At 37.4% G+C, this 15,197-nt stretch overlaps 1 protein-coding gene across 1 annotated transcript in view; it reads left to right on the top strand.

Moving 5' to 3' along the window:
* The first annotated feature begins 12,936 nt into the window (after positions 1-12,936).
* Positions 12,937-15,197, top strand: part of LOC140942689 (tumor necrosis factor-like) — a 2,789-nt gene continuing 528 nt past the window's right edge. Inside the window, exons 1-3 of the mRNA XM_073391651.1 lie at positions 12,937-13,123; positions 14,159-14,228; positions 15,034-15,197. The exon at positions 15,034-15,197 is cut by the window's right edge and continues 528 nt beyond it. Coding sequence (XP_073247752.1) covers positions 13,037-13,123; positions 14,159-14,228; positions 15,034-15,197 — 321 coding nt within the window. The 5' untranslated portion in view covers positions 12,937-13,036. The remainder of the gene's footprint in view (positions 13,124-14,158; positions 14,229-15,033) is intronic.

Here is a 15,197-nt window from a genome sequence, read left to right as displayed (position 1 = left end):
ATATCCACAATAATCACCTTGTTACTCTCTTTCTCAACAACAACAATGACAGGTCTTCTGGCCTCAATAATGTGGTCAAATTGGATGGTCATGTCCCATAATATCTTACATGTACATCTTTCATTATTTTTCCTCTATCCCATCCGGTTAGTGTTCATACCACTTCTCACTTCTGTGCAAGCCATACTTACAGTCAATGGGCCAGCTAGCCTGGCAACGTTGTCATGTCTTCTCTTGTACTCTTTCTACGCCAAACACTTGCACACACCAATTATATGATTTAATTATTGTTTCACTATTTTCGCCACACAACCTACAAAGCGGAGAGTCCACGGACTTTTCTATGTTGAACTGAACATAGTAGTTTGTTCTCACTGCCTATTATTATTAAAATTATTATTATTATTATTATTATTATTATTATTACAGTTTACATTTTATTATTACAGTTGACAGTTTTTTTTATTGAAATGAAATATTTTTAATTCGAATAAATTTTTCTTAGTTAAATTAACTCTTTTTAAGCTAAATTAAGTGCTTTTTAAATCGACAGGAATTGTAAATAGTGTTTTTGAATGAATAGTTTTTTCTTTTTTTAAGCGAATTAATTGTAAATAGGATTTTAATCGTTAGCATTGTTATTATTATTAGCATTATTATTATTATTATTATTACTATTATTATTATCATTATTATTATTATTATTATTATTATTATTATTATTATTACGAGAAGAAGAGGCAGTATGCGGAAAAAGTAATGGAGATCGAACAGGGAACGTTCACTCCCCTAGTTTTCACGACCACAGGGGGAATGGCGGATGAGTATGTTAAGTACCACAGCAGACTTGAGGAGCTAATCGCAAATAAAAAGGGAGAAAGTTACTCAAGTGCAATTTCCTGGAAAAGAGCTTAAAGTATCTTTCGCCATCATACGCTCTGCAATACTATGCTTGAGAGGCTCAAGATCCAGAAGAAGACAGCTAGACTTTGTTGACTCAGAATTTAACACTCTGGACTGCCTGAAAGAGTTATTGACCGCATCTGAGCAGCAAGGAATGTATTTGCGAAATCGTTATTGACACAGTGATTGTTATTTTTATGATTTATGATAATTCTTAATGTTATATAGTGCTTAATTCTTACTTCAAATATTTCTGAAAATTATGTACATATTTTTTTTAAAGTTGGATGAAATTATTATTATTATTATTATTATTATTATTATTATTATTATTATTATTATTATTATTATCATTATTACTATAAATTAACGTTTCTTTCACTATTGCCAGTCAGGAAAAAGACAATGCCAATAATGATAATAAGACGGAAAATTTTCTCTCTGTCTGATTGGTAGGCATTACGAATCAAACGATTTTTCTATATAACGGGGCTTGGTGGGTAACTTGATGCGATGAAAAAAGTTTCGAAATGAAATTGGAGGTTCCTTATGGTCTCCTACTTAGACTAGTAGACATGGGATATTTTGAAAATGTTTTACAAAAGACCAGCCCCTGTTAAAAATCTAAGAATTTGCAAAAATCCAGGCTTTGATTTAATGTACTGCTACACCTGCCACGCGGTGTTCACTTGTAAGGAAAAATTTCCATGATAAATTAAGTGAGATTTGTCTCGTAGTCATTATAGGCTACTTGGTCAAAAAAAAAAACTAGGCCTCCGACTATGGTTTACATAAAGAAACGTGGTTTGTTAGCCTCATGTTAAACGGATCAGAGCGAAGCTGAGCTGCGCCGATCATGAAAGTGGACCGTCACGTATCGGATTGGTTTCTGTGCAACTGTTCGTGGCAGTCTAAAAAAAAAGGTGTTCATTATAAGCAGGAGTATTTTTCATGTGGATATTACAAGCCTTCCGATAGTGTGTAGTGCCTAACTCTCGTTCCATTTGCCTGGGGTTTAGTAACGTCGTTGTTGGGCCGATAGGCCGGGACTGAGGCTGAGGCTGACTCGTTCTCGGTCGCTATATACGTGTCGGGTGAGAGGAGATTGGTGTTAGGTTGAGGCGCGCGGGGAATCCCTTCCCATGCCTCTCGCGCGCTACAACCTAACCCCAATCTTCTCTCACTCCTCTCACTTCAAATATACATAACTAGCGACTGGGTACGAGTCTGGGACTGAGGTGTTCGAAAGCAGTGGGAAGTTGAAGAGAATTATTGATTAACTCGCATGCTTGCACTTCCCGGCCAGCCTTTTTCTTTCTCCTTAGTCATGAATTGCGTGACGAGCAGTATTAAAAGAAATGACTTCGGAATGACTTGGCTTCAAAATGCAACCAGTTCGTGATCCGACCCCTAAATTCCGGGTTGTGAGCACTCACGAAAAAGGAAGAAAGAAGAAGGTTGAGACTCTTTTTTGATATATCAAAGCGTCTTTCATACTTTTCTTTGTTAACTATAAATATTTTTGTTGATTTCAGGGAACTTCCTTGATGTTGCTTTTAGACACTGGCGTTCGGACAAAGACGGAAGTCTGCCAGGTAAAAATGTAAAATTCTCTTGTTTGTTCACAAAGGAACGGAACTGATAAAACTCAAATAAGGCTGGTGAGATTCCATGTTGGAGAATTTGGGTTGATGTCTCTTTTTTAAATTATACTTTAGGGCTCAAAAAAAAGATTTTTTTAAAATCAATTGCTGACTGTGAAAGAAAGTTGATCCCGTAACATGAACGAGATTCGCGTCCTTTGAATACAAATGAAATTGAAAAGGTTGTCATGCTTTGTTGCATAATTGTCAGGGGCACCCAATGAGAATGTAGTACAAAACCACTTAAACATAGGATTGTTAAACGTATTTTAGTATTTAAAAGGTTGATATAAGCGTATTTTTATCCCCTAAAAATTTTTCATCTGTTCAGATTTCCTAGCTGAAAGTCTAGTGATCCGTAAATTATAGGGATCAAAACTTACGTTTTCGATAATTTCAGCCAAGGTTCCCGAAAATTCTAGGTGACCTTTTTAGGGTAAAAATCCGTTAAAAATGGGCAATTATGCCATTTTTTAGATCTTCGAAATTCCTAGGAGAGCGAGGCAAGAAAGAAATTTTACAACAACTGTTCCGAAAGATCTAGATCTCAAATCGTCTTCCGAACAGATATTTTCCGAAAATTGGCGTTGGGTGCCCCTGAATTGTCAGGAAACAATTCTTCACTCGTTTAAAAAGAATCAAATAATGTTTCCAAAAATTCTCCGTCTTCTTCTCCAATTTGAATCGTGTTTCACGGTTTCACTGTTCTTATGACGAGAGAACGCCATGCTTCTGACGCGAGAGTACATTCGAGCCCGGTTCCTTGAAATTCATTCAGCAAATTAGCTAGGATTAAAATAGTCCAAATTTTAATTGAGGTTTTCTTGTCTAAGAACATTATTGAGCCTAATTACTAGGCGATGAAGTTATGGTAAAACAAAGAAAGGTAAAATACAAGAATGAGGCCTTCTTAGAGGTGGGGAAGTACGCATGTCTCTGCCATGTCCCTATCGGTATTTTTAATTTGTATTTTGAATGCGTTTTGTGAAGTTGCGCAAAGAAAACAAAAGCGAGTTGTTTGTCTTATGGCTAATCAGTGATCACTTTACTATCCCGCTTTCGCGAATGGCTTCGAAAGATCAACGACATAAGTAACTGATAGTAATAAAACATTTCAATACCTGGTTTATTAATAACGTATTCAGTGTAATTTCACCATCCCTTCTAAACCCCAAACTACATCACAAAGTGAAAATTCTAATTTAATTCTCAACACGAAAGAAACTTGTCGCGTTTCAATGTAAATAAAGTGTGTCGGTTCAGCTTTTTATTCCCGTCGCAGAAAAATTTCGGTTCCCAACATTCAATTGATTTTAACTAGTGTCTCGAAGGTTTCCTCAGTTATTAGAGGAGTTCATTTTCGTACGAGTTTCAAGCGCTTTGCAGCCAGCGAAGTTGGGCCGCACTGGACAGTAATTAAAGTGCGTCTTTGACTTGACATGTCTATTCTCTAATAAGGAACAATAAGACCAGTTGTATGCGAAAAATGAGAAACGTTTTGCAGAAGCAAACTCAAGAAGTCCGGAGCAGTTTTAACTTCGAGCTTCCTCTGAACGGTCCAGCGAAAAAAATTCATAACCAAAACAACTTCTTTTTCAGCCGGAAAGGAAAAAAAAATATAAAATATATATAAACTTAAATAACTATGAATTAGGAACTAAGTAAACTTCCATTTATGGTAATTTTCAACAAATAAAATTAACTTACAAAAATTGTCTTCCTTTTCTGACGTTTTCTTTTTGCAGAGGTTAGGTTCGAAAATCAACAAATCCTAGCGATTTCTTGACTTTTTTCACAATGCCGAACTAACTTCACTTTAAGCCCTAGTTTATTAGCTCGCTATTGATTTAAGAGCTCATTGATAAAATAGTTGGTACGCTGTCTGCTTTTATCTGATGTGAATGGCTTACGCAACGAAATTCACTCAATATAGTTCACGAGACACAACGACAAATGTTGGAATTAGCTTCACTTATCTCGCCATGTGTTTTTGGTTTCCTAGTTTTTGTGTAGTTTTGGCTTATAGTTAACTCGTGCCTCACTGTTTGGCTTGGCCGTGGAGTGTCGTGTCTCCCTCATGAAAGCGAAGCCAGTCGGAGGCCGGTGACTCTCGACTCTCCTGCTATAGACAAACGCCAGTTTAAAATTACTGAGATCCTATTTCTAAAAAATGAAATTTTAAAAAAATTGGCACCTGTGATTTCACAATTCAAAAACAAACCCAATTGCTTGACCCTCATGCGAAGGAGTTTTCTCGATCGTCGTCAGAAAAGTAGAAATTTTGGTTTACAATGACTGTTCCTCAGCTACCGCTTATCTCGGATCCCACAGAAAATAGAAAACAAACAAAGACATTGAGTTTTAGTAAAGTTTCCATTTTGCCGTAGAAAGTGATGTGTAAATTGTTACATGATAACAAGGCTTAAAATAGCGTCTAAATTAGTAGGACCATTGAATTTTATTTCATACTTCAACGCGAATTTTTCGATCAAAGATCAAAAAATAAACCCAAATCTTTACGTTTCCTTTATCATAAGGAAAGCGCACGAAAAAGCACTGGAATCAACTTATTACATGTTATTTGTAAATAGGATCATACGTCTGTGTTATAATGAAAGCCATCAAAGGAATCTGTTTTCATTTTTTTTTTGTCTAGATTTAAAAGCGTAACGCAGGGTCGTCACAATATAGAGCGTAAGATATACCATATACGGTTTAGACTTTTACGGTTATTAAAGTTTGGCTGTGAAGTTACAAGTAAGAGAAGAATTAAAGTGATCATTGGACTAAAATAGAATAAATCTGATTAAGTTTCAGACAATGCTTTTGTCTTAAAAAACCACTGTGTTATTTAATTCCACTGGTAGCTAATATCTGATTGATTACTACATCGTAGAAATTCCTTAAATATGTAACTTATTTCAGAAGGGAGTATTCACTGACAAAAAAAGTCACGTTTGCAAATTGATACAAAATAAAGACACAAAGGAATCATCTTTAGTTAGTGCATGGGAAAAAGAAGAATAACCGTGCGATCTAGTTAGGACCTGCTAAAAGTTGAACCGAAAGTAAAAGGCCTTTCTTTATAAAAACGTTTAGTTTAGGCTTGACCTAGAAACAGTTGTTATAGGCAGTAATAGTCGCTGGAAGTGAAAACCCATAATATTAAAAATTCTGAGACACGCACGAAATTCAAGTCCAGTTTTATGAATAATATATGAATGCCTCGTCATGAGTTATTGCATCATTCCTTGGTGAAAAATTCTTGTTTTTCTACTCTTCTTAAAAAAAGTAAACAAAATAGATAGTATGAATCATCAGCCTACAGTCCGCGGCTTCATTCTCTGATCACTTTTCATAGGGTTAATATATCCAGGAGCTGCCGGTCGAGGTCATGAAGCTCGTTGTTATCATTGTCACTTCGGTTTATGCCAACTTATGTTTCTGTGCAGCGGGAAATACTTCAGGAAATCGAGTAAGATGATCCACCGGTCTCTAAATCCTTACATCGTCCGTGTGGTAGCATTTGCTTCTCCTTTAATATCGATAGATAAAAAGCCAATCGCACACCAAAAAAGTCCCAAAATATTTTAGAGTTGATAGCTTACTTGGTTTTATTTCAAAAATTAATATGACTGTTAAAGGAAAAAAAGAACGTTTGTTGAAGCAAATCCCTAGAGGTAACAAAATGTTTTCAAAATCCTCTTGCATAGAACTCCTTAATTTTCCTACTTTTTCTTAATCAACAGAAAATTTGCGCAGATTCTAAGCAGCCAATCAACATCAATGTTTACGGAAAGGGAAGCCAGAAGGTAACATACAACCATTTTCCTTAGATACCACTTGTAGTATAGTAACTCTTGTAAATACTCCAATATCTGCATAACATGTCACGTGTGTGTATCATGTATTTTTAGGGTGAAAAGGGTTCGAAAGGAGACACGGGATCCAAAGGGAACAACGGAAGTCCTTGCCAATGTTCTTTACAGGTAAAAGCAACAGTCTAATAATTAACATTATTATCGTGAAGTTATTATAAACCTTTACACCTGGAAGAGCCGCGTTAAGCAACTTGTAGCAGCAAAAAAAAAAAACATTGAAAAACAAAACAAAACCGAAAAGAATAGACATGAGGAAAATTTCTGAAAACTTTTTCGGGTTAACAGAACAAATCAAAGTAGGAACTCTTGAGTATATTAGTAAACAACGTTCTTACTTTGTGTCTTACCTTTAGTTATAAATTATTTTGCCTCAAATACGTGCCACTTATATTGTTCTTTGTTTTACAGAATCCAAACAAGCCATTTGCTCACATCGAATCTGTAAACAGAGGACGATTGACCTATCAATCCAACCAAAGTATCATGCTTTTTTACTATCTCCTGCACCGTTAACCATATACTTGACTTTCGAGTCTGTCAATGCTCAAATAACGTCGAATCAGATTTCTTGAATTGCTTCATGTGTAATGCGATGATTAAACTGTGAAGCATATTAAGAAGACAGATCATAAGAGTTTAGACTGTAATTCAAGGACTGCCGACCGAAACTCATTCGTCCATTTGTTTCTTTCAAAGTGGACTGCCGAATATGATGTGCCATAAACATCACCCCTGAGTTACAACATGACAGGAGTCAGTGCAAATCACCCAAAATTAACACCAATTTTCTTTTTACCCTATAGTGATCAAAGACTGGTCTCTTACTGCCCCGTACAGCCATCTTGCTGGAGGGATGAAGTACCATGATGGAAAACTGACTGTGCCTACCACTGGACGGTACTATGTCTATCTGCAGGTCTTCTATCACAATAATGGAAGGGTCTATATTAAAGTGAACAGAAAAGCCGTGACCATGGCTCAAGCCCCTTCGCCGGGAAAAGGTGACCACGGTACCGCGTATGCAGGTGGTGTTTTTAACCTGAAATCTGGTGACGTCATCACAATTATTTCGGGTTCCAACTGCAAAATTTACATGTCCACCATTCATACCTACTTTGGCGCGTATCTAATTTAAGAATCTGATTATAATTGTGTTGCAATGTTGCAATTGCACCATAACCTCGTGAATTAAGGCTTTAAATTTTAATTTGGAAAAAGTGCAAACTTACCATGTTTAAGAACTTTAAAAAGGTTTCTAGGTTTAAAAAGCTTTTTCGTCGTAGTGGCTGTACTGCAACCCGCCGCATAAAAATATAGGTCATTACAACTCGCTTACATTAACACAGTAAGTAGTGTTTTGAGAGAGACATCTGTAATGGGATATTTTAAGGTTGAAATAAATGCAAGGATGATGCTAAATCTGTGTGGATCATTGAGCGAAACTAAAGCAAAAACAAAGGGTGTTGGGGACTGCATCAAATTCGTTCCTTTCATAAATACCGTAAAATTCCGAAAATAAGCCCCTCCATGTATAAGCCCCTCCAAATATAAGCCTCCCAATCCGGTAACGCAAAAAACCCTCCGTTAAATCGCCCCTCGAAATATAAGCCCCCCGGGGTCTTGTACTTGGAAAATTGCCCTCAAATACGAAGCAAAGCAAAGCAAAAACGGTAAATTTACTACCAACTATAAGGCTAGCCCATTCGATTTTGAGACGCAAATTTCCCTCCGTAGAAAAGCCCCTCTGAATATAAGCCCCTCCAAAAATAAGCCTCTCAAAAAGGGCCTTTGAAAAATATAAGCCCCGGGGCTTATTTTCGGAATTTTACGGTAAATAATTGCAATGGAATTGTTTTCTGATATAAGTATGAAAATGATGGTGAGCAGATGTTTACATGAGAAAATGCAAGGGGTGACAGGCCGCACATCTATACCGGCGTGAAACCTTGTGTAAACCTTTTTATATTTTAGCTCTAACGAGCATGTCCTTTAGGGATTTTCCTTTCTTGTAGGAAATGATAGGTGGTTCTTTGAAAATTTGGCCAAGTAACGGTTGGTTTTGTATAAGATTCCAGTTTTTCATTAAAACTTCTTTTAAAGTAGACACTGAAGGCTGGTACTGTGTCACAAAAGGCAATATTTCTTTTTCCTCTTTGTTGTTGTGTTTCAGGAGAGCAGACTCCCTCTCTGTGAACTTTATATCTGATAGAAGGTTTTCTATCATAGTTTGTGGGTAGCCTCTGTCAATCAAGCGTATTTTGAAATTTGAAATATTTTCCTCAAACGTAGATTTTGAGGAGTTTGTTCGTAGGATTCTCAAGGCTTCTCCTTTGACAAATCCTTTTTTAACACTCGGCGGGTGACAAGAGGTGAAATGTGTGTACTGGAAGGTTTCCGTTTTTTTAAAACTTACATCACCCAACTATCAAATTCACGGCCGAAATATCTGACACTGAGACTGTGTTTTTAGACACGATTGTATACAAAGGCACAAGATTCAAGGAAAAATCTATCCTTGATGATGATCCTTGAAGACACATTTTAAAAAAAACCAAAAATATGATCCTGCAGTTATTTGTTGTTATCCTTAATGCTCACTCGAGGTTTCGGGTTCAAATTCACTTTCCATACAATAAAATACACAAGATAGGTGGCACGAGATGACATCTCAGCCGCCAACACTCCATTCCAACACCACTTTTTCCACAAAATTCTAACTCCAACGGGTAAATAAACACGCTAGGCTCGTAGAAATAGGACTGCCTCAGATGTGGAAACCAATAAAGCTTCTCCAGTTAGCGAAATGAATCCAGCAGACTTCGTGAAACACGAAGAAGAGATTCAAAAAGTGGCCGATTCTACTTGCCCCGAAGGGGTCGGGCCAAACTGTAGATCACTGAACAAAATCAACTCCATCCTGGGCTCCCTGGGTAGCTTACTAGTTATTACTTGCCTAAAGTAAACCTCCCCCGAAGGTAACATCTACTCGAGGGCAACTATATGCACGTGCCAATTTGATGTTTTGCTAATCTATTATACTTGAAACTGCCCTCAGCCCTCTTGCGTTAATCCTCTCAAACTTATCTTTATCCTACTTCCAACAAAAGTGCCACTTAAACACGCAGTTTGCTTAGTGTGTGAGGTGGAGGAGGACAACAGCTTTATGTATTTGGAGTTTAGCCCGGATCGGTATGAGCTTAATACGGTAGCGCATCTGCCGACTCCAGCCCGCGAACTTGCCCTTTTGCACGCTGCTGATGTGTGCTCAGAGAAGGCCAGTTTTCCATCAATAGTGACACCTAATCCGTCAGATATTAGGTAGCTGGTATTGGCCTTCCGTCTGGGTGGTGAGTGTGATCAGTATGGAATAAACATCATTCACGATACCCGCCATATTTGCACGCGCTCTAGGATCGATGGGATATTATTAAAAAGCTATCACGTGGTATTTCAGGGGGCAAACATGTGATAAAATTTGCCAATACCAGTAAACGCGACCGAGTTTGTTTATTCTATCAAAACAGGACGACGATTTCATGGTCATGCAAAATGTACATATCGAGTTTTGGCAAGATTTACGTCATTACTGTTTGCCATGAGAACATCTAAGGTCGCTACTGCATACAAAAAAGTAACAATGATCACTTCCACCCATATTTTGACATTATCGTCTTTAAGATGAAAAGGTCTTCATTTCCTGTTGTCAAGAATAAACAAACTCGACCGCGATTTCTTCCATTGGCATATTTATCACTGTCTTGTTTGCCTCCTGAGAAACCACGTGATATTGTTCATATCCCATCAGTTCCGCAGTTAAGCGAGTGCAAAGATGGCGGGTATCGTGAAAAAGGTCTATTGCGGCAGTCGTTGCTGAGACGTCATTTCGCGGGGGAACCAGTGGTGCTGTCGCTAAATGTCGGATCTTTTCTCAGGCTATAAGAATTACTGCGCAAAAATTACATTTATCATAATGAAATCCAATTCCAAATCCTGACTTGTTACTTACATTTTACTTTATCCCCAGAAAGAAATGTTTAAAACTCAATTAGAAAGCCAAAATGATAATAGAGAGAAGAGGAAAAAAAAAGAGAAAACGAGGTGAGGTGATTTCTTTTTCTCGTTCATAAGTTTAGGTTAGTCACTTATTCAGTGTTCTGTCAGCTTGAACACGTGAATCGTAGAATGTTCCGCTTACTAAAGTTTGACCATAGAGGGTTACTTGCACAACAAGAAAGCAGTCATTATACTAAAATATAACAAGAATCGCCAAAAGGCGAGTTTACCGGGGCTGCCAATTTTCCTGGGGGAGGGGGTAGCTGCACACTTAGGCCACCAGGCTCGTCGCTGGCCATTGCGTCACGTAGCATAATATGATATTATCATGTGAGACTTAAACAGTTTAATACTCATTTGAACATTGTACTTTTTTGGAAGACTTTCGTAACAAGAAAAATGAGTGCTATTGTCGGGTCGGGGCCGTAGAGTCCCTCATCAAATTCCACCATTATGAATAAAAATAAGCAAGTGAACCATTCTAAGCAGGAAACAATAAGCGTTATTTTCACGCACTCCTCCCCTAATCCCTCTGCTCCCCAGTATATAGTGTTATTTGACCTAACCGGAAATTCCAAAACTATAGTTGCCGTTATCAAAACGCTGTTAATAACAAGCAGTACATTTCTCAATTCTGGTTCTTAAAACTAACAAAGCAAATTAACTTTAAGTTTTGTTTTTGGCTGACATTCCGTTATAAAGCCTTTCTAACTGTCCTACTGAACATATATAATATTTTTTGCACTTGGTGATCTACAATGAGCACATTCCACAGGACATTCCTTTCCGTGTAAGAAATGACTTTTCACACGCTGAGCAAGAATCGCAATAAATAAAAAGACACATTGGCCGTCACATTTTAAACGATTTAAACTTCAACATAAAGAAAAAAAAACTTAAAAGCGACCCATCCTACCATCTTTCAAAAAATGGCACTGATAAAAAGTGCCAATGACAGCTTGAGAGAAATCTTTATTCAGTGGGTGTACTGACACACACACACTCCAGCCACAAACACAGAAAGATTTGTAATCACGTTTTGGAAGGGAAAAAATCATCCAAAGGTTTAAACTTCAACAAATAGTGAAGAAAAACTCCACAAGGTACTCATCGTAGAATCTTTTGAAGGAGACGATGAAAAAGCGCAGTACATCAAACACGTCTTCATTTTATAATGGCTGCCTTCGCTTAACATGGGTAAGTACTTCATGTTAAGCCATCATAAGGTCAAAGGTTAATTGTCCGTTTTCACGACATAAATCCCGGCGAAGAAACTCTCTTACATTAACCTTATAGATATTGTTCTGAAGTAGTGTAAAGATTAGATGAGGCGGACGGTGCAGCCCCACTGCGACTTCCCAGAAATACCCCCTGAGAAAAAAATGAAACTCATTCTATAAACTGGGCTCGCCACAGGCAGCCCAGTTAATAAGGTTTCAGATTCAGATTACTGTTGTGAAGTATTTTCTATATTGTTATGAAGATTGGTGTCATTTGTGTCGACAGGTTTTTGAAAGTTAAAACCCTTTTAATGAGTTTGTTAACATAATTGCTATCTATGTCCTGAATGTTGTGTCACGCGTTATTTAGCTTATTTCATGTTTGTACTTGTAAGTTTAAGTCGTTTGGATTTTGAATACTAACCTTTTAATGGGTTTGTCAACATGAGTGTCTTTTTATCTCGTGATTTAAATAATATAAACTGGATGCTAGGCCTTGAAGTAGCCATGGGGGTCGGGATTATAGCAGACCTTTGCAATTATTGTTACCTACATCAGGGTTCCTGTTTTGGTCCAACCTGAAGTGTGCATGGTTTTCATAATTATGCTTTCATTGGTTTTCTTGTACGTGACATGATTAACCTTATGAGTTCAGTCTTGTTTAGCTTACTAAGCCTCTTTGGTGATCAACAGGATGTGAAAGTCACTATAAAGGCGTTTGAAACCGGCTCTCGTGGTAAGCAAGCCCAAACTTGTTTTTCACTTTGCTCGGTTTCCTTTGTCCTTTTGTCCTGGAACTGAGATTAAGAACTCAAAATTATTAACAGCAAGATACAAAAGGCAACAGCTTTTAAAGCATTGTGTTTCACTTCTGATTAAACTAAGATGGCCCAAGGACAAAAGTGGCTAGGTTTGTTTTGATATTTAACAGACTTTCCTTAGTTATTTTTGAGCTAGTTGCGTTTTTCCTTATTTTTCATTGCTTGGGATTATAGCTGACCTTGATTGCTATCTACATCAGAGTTCCTGTTTTGGTTTATGTTCCAGCTCTGAACTTTGGTTGTCAGGTTTTTATTGGTTTCTTGTTCTTGACATGACCTTTTATAAGTTTTTCTTCACCCACTTTGGTAATCAACAGAATGTGCATAAAAATCACGAGGAAATGCGTTCGTGACTCTCGTGTTCAGCAAGCCCGAACGCATCTATATTTTAGTTATTAAAATTGCCAATTTTTGGCTCAGTTTTTCAGTATTAACGATTACGTTGAGCTGTTAAGTGAAACTTAGTCTGAACTGCTAAACTTTTCACAAAGTTAATATCTAAGAGTTGCAAGATCATGAAGTTCTTGGTTATCATTGTCGCTTCGGTTTGTGCCAACCTGAATTTTTGCCAAGCAGTAACCGTTTCAGGAAATCATGATCAAGTAGGACGATCTACCACTTCCTAACTTTTCAATTATTAACTCAACTCAATTCTCTTACTTTATTATTATTGTTTTTTTCTTTCATTTTATCTATAATATAGTTTGTTTGCTAGCATTTGTTTGTCCTTTTAATTCCCAAAGCAGTTGAAAAACGACCATACGCTCGAACAGTCCCAAAATTTTATTTTGTACTTAGTATTTGTGTTGAAAAGCTTACTTCGTTAAACTTGTTACGTAAGGGACTCGCTTTACTCCAAATACCGATAGCTGTAGTACATAAAATAGTGTTATTGGGCAAATGTGATACCGGAATGACTTTCAATCTGGAACGAGTTCATTCCATCTCCATATATTTCTCTATTTCTCTGTATTTGTTGACATGATAGCGAAACGACATTTCGTTCCCATACAAGCCACTTCGGAAATTCTCGTTCTGGTGAGAAATTTCATTATGGTATAATGTAAACGGAAAACGAAAATCGTTCCGGATTGAAAATCGCAAAACGTGTGGTAGATATGGTGAATAGGGAATGAGTATCTATCGCCCCATATAAGGGAATCCAAGACAGTTTTGGATTCTGGATTCCACGCAGTGGATTCCGGATACCAGTATCCATTTCCAGTCTTTTTCAGTAAAAGTTGGATTCTGGATTTCAATCGTTAGAGGGATTCCGGATTCTTTGAGCTGTATTTCGGATCCCAAGGCCCAAGATTCCGGATGCCAAAAGCAAAATTTTCTGTGCTTCCAGATTCCACAGGCGAAAATTTCACGGATTCCGATATCTAATCTGAGGCGAAAACCACGCGAGCGAGAACGCCTCAGGCCGAGCCGTTCGATTTTGATGTGAATCCAGAGCGAACTTCAGTTGCTTAGAGATAACACGTGGCTTCCACAAAAACTTTATAGAGCGAGCAGTAAACATGGTTCCTTATATAGGTGGGATACTAAGTGAAAAATAGACTCTTGTAAACTTAAAAAAAAAATAGCATACTATTGAGAAAATTATTACAAAATTATTGCTCTTTCTTTTACAGAATTCAAACAAGCCATCTGCTCACATCGAAGCTGTAAGCAGAGGAGAACTGACCTATCAAGCCAACCAACGTATATGCGTTCATTACCTTCCACTACACCGCTAACTCTCCACTTGTCATTAACCATCTGACACATCGTGTCTGCCAATGGTCTAATAACGTAGAATCAGATGTCATAAATTGTCTCTTGTATAAAAAAGGGCTTATTCTAATTTTTGCCAACGTATCATTCGCAAGACACGAACGTATTAGTAGTACTAGTTTTGCTCATTATGTATTCAAATACTGCAATTAAGCTTAAATTCTCGAAAAACGCTCTCACGGTGCTACAGGTTAAAAATGCCCCCTATTTCGCCTTCAAAGAAGACAACTTAAACAGCTAATATGCAAATACTTCATTTAAACACAAAAATTATTAAAATTATAAATATCCTATACATCATCTCAAACGATTTCCGCCATTTTTCCATCACAAACATAAAACTTCTAAATAACGTTACTTTGAGTTCAAAACTACTGTCTGAAATAAATGTTCAAAACACGAACCCGTGGAACACACCGCGAAGATAAGGTAAATAAGAAACCATAACGAAACAGCAGCATTTGCTGTCATAAAAGGACAGCAACAAACAGCAGCCTCCGCCGATGAACCACAATCCGTCAACGAGACTTTTCTGGTTCGTTCTCATAAGAACTTTGCGCTAAGTGTGCTGATTGGCTAGTTTGTATTGCCTACTGTATTTCCCTGCTCTGTACTGATCTTCAGACGAGCTGTCCTCTTCTTTTTAAAATGGATTATCATAGATTCCCTTTTTCAGAATTAAAGGAAATTTAATCACCCAGGATTAACATCCTTTTTCCTTTTCACCCTATAGTGATTAAAGACTGGAATGTAAATGCCACGAACAGCCATCTTGCTGGAGGGATGAAGTACCACGATGGAAAACTGACTGTGCCTACCACTGGACGGTACTATATCTACCTGCAGATCTACTATCACAGCACTGGAAGGATCCAAGTGAGAGTGAACGGCCGTGTA

The sequence above is a fragment of the Porites lutea genome, chromosome 7, assembly GCF_958299795.1.
Source record: "Porites lutea chromosome 7, jaPorLute2.1, whole genome shotgun sequence".
NCBI classification, from domain to species: Eukaryota; Metazoa; Cnidaria; class Anthozoa; order Scleractinia; family Poritidae; genus Porites; species Porites lutea.
The sequence above is the reverse complement of the archived record's forward strand: the minus strand, read 5'-3'. Positions and strand labels throughout refer to the sequence as shown.